The sequence below is a fragment of the Phascolarctos cinereus genome, unplaced genomic scaffold, assembly GCF_003287225.1.
Source record: "Phascolarctos cinereus isolate Bilbo 61053 unplaced genomic scaffold, phaCin_HiC Scaffold_5;HRSCAF=322, whole genome shotgun sequence".
NCBI classification, from domain to species: Eukaryota; Metazoa; Chordata; class Mammalia; order Diprotodontia; family Phascolarctidae; genus Phascolarctos; species Phascolarctos cinereus.
Window position 1 is genome coordinate 45075573 of NW_027555958.1, and position 5975 is coordinate 45081547.

General features: G+C 40.5%; 1 protein-coding gene across 1 annotated transcript; it reads right to left on the bottom strand.

The window, feature by feature from the left end:
- Window positions 1–732: 732 nt before the first annotated feature.
- LOC144457510 (histone H4) lies at window positions 733–1234 on the bottom strand. Its single transcript, XM_078154922.1, has one exon. The coding sequence runs from the start codon at window positions 1155–1157 to the stop codon at window positions 846–848; it is 312 nt and encodes a 103-aa protein (XP_078011048.1). The 5' UTR covers window positions 1158–1234; the 3' UTR covers window positions 733–845.
- Between the last annotated feature and the right edge of the window lie 4741 nt (window positions 1235–5975).

Genomic DNA, 5975 nt, shown 5'->3' on the forward strand with positions numbered 1-5975 from the left:
ATTGTAACTATAAAGAATAGCTATATAGGCATCTGCAGTGTCCTATCTGCCAATATAATAACACTATCAAAGCCTAGGCTACTACCATAATTTCTCAATTTTACCTTCTCCAAATTAAACATACCTAAGCTGGAGCCTGTGATAGAAAGTATAAGGAGCAATTAAGCGGAGTACTATTTTAACCAGTATTTTTTTTCTAGCTTGTGTCCATAACAGTGATTGGTTAAAGCTGGGGAGTCGTCGGAGAATCCAGGATCTAAAAAAATGACTCCTACCATCTATCTTAAAAATCTAGTTGGGACTGATAAAATACCACGACCTGATCTTTCAGGAATGAGCTTCTCGCCGTTGTTTCAGGATATTACAGCACAGTGAAATCCAAGTACCCCGTTGGCTTAATTCTCAGCACCATAAAATTTTGAGCTAAAAATGGAGCTTGATACAGTAATCAGCTCTTCATAGCTGAAACAGTCTCTGGGGGAATGACATTACAAATAGGCTAGTATTTAAATTTTCTTCAATGTCTGCTGATATATTTCCCGAAAGGCTGCCAATCTGAGATTATTCTCTGCTACCAAATGCAAACAACCCTTTCATGGTTAAGCATAGTGACTAACAAAGAATGAATCCTTGGTTACATAGTCAGAAAGTGGATTAATAATGCACTGCTACTCCACCTCCTTTGTTCTCTCAGTCTGCCACCCCTAGGAATTATAAACGCTACAGTTAGGCTAAGCCCAGGAAAACCTTTTAATTCCGCAGATCGATCTCAGCTCTCTTGATGAAAAAAATGAGGGGCCCTGAAAAGGGCCTTTTAAGTTTGTTTTGCGAGTTGCCAAATCAATTTAGCCGCCGAAGCCGTAGAGGGTCCGGCCCTGGCGCTTGAGCGCGTAGACCACGTCCATGGCAGTGACCGTCTTCCTCTTGGCGTGCTCGGTGTAGGTGACGGCGTCCCGGATCACGTTCTCCAGGAACACCTTCAGCACGCCGCGGGTCTCCTCGTAGATGAGCCCCGAGATACGCTTGACGCCGCCGCGCCGGGCCAGACGACGGATGGCGGGCTTGGTGATGCCCTGGATGTTATCGCGGAGCACCTTCCTGTGCCGCTTGGCACCCCCTTTGCCCAGACCCTTACCGCCTTTGCCGCGACCAGACATGATGGCTAACAACTACACGCAGCACTGAAGCTTCTGAGCTTCCCGTTGGCGGCGGGCCCTTATATAGCCGAGGGTCCGACCTGTTTGGAAACTGAAAGCGCGCGGGCGGGAAACTTGATTATTACGTCATCTTCCGCCCTCCCACCGTCCCCGTCCCCAAGCCATTTCACTTGGTCCTAACAGCTACCGGACAGATAATTCAAAACCTCAAGCTCCGCCCTCTCTTAGAGTGCATTTCCTTCTGATTGGAAGAAATCTTTTTCCGATTCCTTCTTCTTTGTCTCCGATGTGTTTTTGAAATTTGTTTTCTAGTAAAATTCCACAAGAAAATTCTGTAAATAAAGCCCTTTGAGGTGCAATGATTTGCGCACAATTATAGAGCTGGTTAACGGCATAATACGAATTTAACTGGATTAGGAATGTCGCCTTTGTTCTACAGCACCACGCTATTATCTTCCTACCCAAAGCAAAGACCTGGGGCTGACCGAGGCGTCCCAGTTCACCAAGAAATCTAGGAAAAATGGCTTAGATGGCTCTTTTTGGTGTTTGATGGTGGTTCAGTGACAGGATTCTTATCTGCTTAAGAAAGAGTTTGAGCTCAATTCCAAGCTAATGGCATTTAGAGAAAGAGAAAAGGAGGGAGAGAGAAACAGAGAGAGGACAGAGAGACGGAGAGACAGAGAGAGACACAGAGACAGAGACACACAGAGAAAGGGACAGAGAGAGACACAGAAACACATACATACATACATATATATATATATATATATATATATATGCATAATGCTTAATCTGTGTATATTGTTTTCATTTAAAATCTCAGATTCTGAATGTAAAACTCATTTTGTGATGCCATATGGAAAAGGAGACAATTCTTTATTGTCTTTTTTTCTGTTTAAATTTCTCCTTTCGGAAATCTTTACATTCCCTCTCATTTTCCGTCCCACATGCGCTATTTCTGTCGTGCCAGTGACATTGCTGCGCACTCAAATAGTCAGGGAAAAGAGACTGATGAATCGATCTTTTAGTGAAGAGAACAAAAGAGGGAGGAACCGGTGAAAATGTAGATGTCATCTCAGAGTGGAGTCAAGGGTCTCCAATCTTCGTAGCAGGTGGCGCAGCGGGAGCGTGCTGGGCCCATAACCCCAAGGTCGATGGATCAAAACCATCCTCTGCTACAAGTCCTTTCTTTTTCCCATTTTAAAAAATCTGAAATTAATTACATTTCACCATATTTTTAGAAGGCCTCTTAACAGGGAAAAGGAATTTTTAAAAGTATATAAAACGAATAGAATTACCTAGTAAATATTACAATATGGACACAGCTAGAAGGATACCTAGAGGTACCTCCCCCTTATTTTACAAAAGAGGAAGGTGAAGTCCCTTGTGCATTGTAGAAAGGTCAGTGTTGTGAAGACCATTGCCAGGGAAAGAAGCAGTAATGAGGGCAGAGATGGAAACTCTTGTTCCCCTGGGATTGAGGATAGGGAAGAAGCTGGTAGCAACTTCCTATTTTAACTCATTACAGTCTTAGTAGGTATAAAACTCACTTGTTTCCATGATGTTGAAGGGTTTAAAATGCTGTCAGTACCTCCCTTTAAATTTTGTTACCCTGAGACAAAATCTTGGTTTCACTCCTTTATGCACGACTCAATTGGTAAATCTGAGTTGGGCCCAGTTGCTGGTAACTGAAAAAAGGGAATTTTTTGAAACCAGATTATATTTCTGCTTGTGGGGCATTGCAAATTTATCTAAATAATTTGATGGAAAACCTTAGGCAGCAAAACCTGCAATTCCATTTCTGGACCTAGGCTGCAGGGTTTCAAAGAATGGTTTAAACAAACCCCGGATTTTGACAAAAATTATTTTTAACCTCAAAATACCTCAAACCTTAGACTTACCTCTCAAAGACTTTGTCTCCCTCTCCTGCTGTATTTCCCATTCTCTTTTCTGTACCTTTCACTCAACTTCTGTTTTCTTTCTCTTTTTCACCTATTTCCTTCTCTCTTCCTTTGTCCCTTTCCCCACTTTCCTTCATTTCTTCCTTCTTCCTCCTTTTCCTCACTTGTCCATTTCTTCATTTCACTAAACTGACTATGAGATAAAACTGAAGTTTGTTTTCAGTATTTTAATACATTAGCAGGGTTAAAATGGAGTACCTTACACATAGCCAATGTGAGTGTTGAGTGCAGACCCTGGCTGAGAACCACATTAAACTTGCTATTTTACTCAATACTTTGTTCATTCTTATCCAGGCTTCTAGGAAAATGAAGGTATATGATCTGATATTTCCTCATTAATTATTAAAATTTCCTTGTCTCTGTCATTAATTAATCAATCAATCAGCTCTGAGCCCCTATCCAGTTTTTATTTGTTTAATAAACTTTGCAAACCTCTCTTCCCATAAGTTTTTGCTAACCTCTCTCTTTATAAACCCTCCTAATCTCCTAGTCTTAAATAAAGATCAACATTATGCTGGCTATGTAATTTCTTAAGGATGTAACAAGCAGTAAAACAAAGAATAATTATCCAGAATAGATCATCTATAAGATAGATAGTCACCTCTAAACATCACTGCAACAGCTAATTCTACCTCAGTTGTAGAAACACAGTCCCATTCAGTTAAGGGGATACCAATGAAAGTCTCTTCTCAAAAATTCTCTTGTTTCTTTGCAAGATAAATGTTAAAACAACTCTCTTTCTCTTAAAAAAAAAGTTCTCTTAGTTCTTAATCTCTGTCCTTACAGTCTCTCTTTGGCCATCACAGTTAAAACACACTCATCTCAGGATTCTGCTGTTGTTCAGACATGCCTGACTCTTTGTGATCCCATTTGGTATTTTCTTGGCAAAGAATCTGGAGTAGTTTGCCATTTCCTTTTCCAGCTTGCTTTATTACAGATGAGGAAACAGAAGTAAACAGAGTTAAGTGACTTGCTCAGGGTCACATGGCTAGTAAGTATCTAAGGACAGAATTGAATTCAGAAAGATGAGTCTACCTTGACTGCAGGCCTCAAACTCTATCCACTGGTTTTCACTTAGCTGGTCTCTCAAGAGTCTATCCCCTCTTAAAGATACAGCAACTGTATCCATCATTTCTGTGGAAGAATGGCTATTGAATCTTCTGTTACGCACAAATGTATCTTTCTTTTTTCTTTTCACTGATTTCCCCTCTGATGACAAACATGCTGAATCCTTTCCTAACCTAACAAAAACTCTTGCCTCCAGCCTGATTACCCCTTTACAATCAACATAAGACTTTCTGAAGAGCAATTTTTATTACGTACTTCTACTTACTCATCTACTTACTCTTCAGCCCTTTGCAATCTGGATTCTTCCCCCACTGCTATATAGAAACTGCCCATTAATCACTAGATCCAGTGATATTTTCTCTGTACCTTCCTTCCAACACTTGATGCAGTTCACCATTATTATTTTTATTCTTCTTTTGGCTTTCAGTACACAGCACTCTTCCTGTTTCTCCTTTTTTACTGTGTATGCCTTATTTTCCTCCTCATGTGATTCCTTTTCTTTTCCCTAACATGTAATGTAAATATTACCCAGTTCCGTTCTTGGCTGTCTTCATTTCTACAAAATCTTCCTTAGTAATATCAACTATTCCCATGGTTCCAGCTACCATCTCTTTGTTAATGAATTGCAGATCTTAATCAGGACCTCTCTCCCAGGTTTCAAACTCAAATTTTAGCAGTCTATTGGGTATTTCTATCTAGTGATTCCATTGATAAACTCAAATTCAATATATTCCAAACTGATCTTATCATCTTCCCCTGCCGTATTTCCAAATGACACCACCTTTCTTCTAGCTACCCAGGCCTCAGATCTTGGTGTTACCTTTAATTCCACCCTTTCCACTGAGATCTTACTAAGGAAGAAAACTGTAGAATCTCAAAAAGGGTGCTTCTGAAGGAGGTAAGAGATGGTAAAGGAATTTGGAGCCTGGATCACAGAAGTTGGGAAATGACATAGAGATATGTTATTCAACTAGACTGTAGAAAATCACAAAACTATGTTGACTAGGGCCACTAAAACTTTATGTAACATTCTTAACTGGGTCTTCCTTATAGCAAGGCTATCCTATATTTCCCTAGTCAAGTCACCGTCTCACTCACCACGATAGATTTTCCAACCTTTTTATATGTCCTCAAAATTCCTATGACTTCCCTTTCCCCAACCCTCTCTGGTGAGAATTTTGCCTAATATTTCACTGAAGAAGAAAAAAGAGAGAGACTATTTGCTAAGGGCTCCCTCTTCTCCCCTCCTCATTCTCCAGTAGATTTCACCCTCCATCATCCCACTCATCTTCAATCCCACTCCCTACTGGCTTCTTCTCTTCCACCTACAAATACAACCACCACCCTCCACCCTCAAAAAAATCTTCACTTGATCCATCTATAGCATTATTGTATTAGCTATAGTCCTACAACTTTCCTCCCTTTCATTGCCAAACTCCTCAAGAAAGGGATCAGCTGATGCTTCTTCTTCCTTTCATCTTCTCCTATTCTTAATTCTTCTCATTCTGGGTTCAGATTTCATCATTCAACCAAAACAGCTCTCTTCAAACTTATCCCTCCATTGCCAAATTTAATGGACTTTTCTGAGTCCTCATTCTTCTTGACCTCTTTGCTTCTTTTGACACTAGTAATCACTCTCTTCTTGATATTCTGTTCTACATTTTATTGACACTACTCTTTTCACCTTCTATGTGCAACAAAGGTGTCCACCAAGGCTCTATCCTGGGCCTTCTCTTCTCCCTCAATATTATCTCACTTGGTTATCTCATCTTCCCCTTCCCCCCAACCT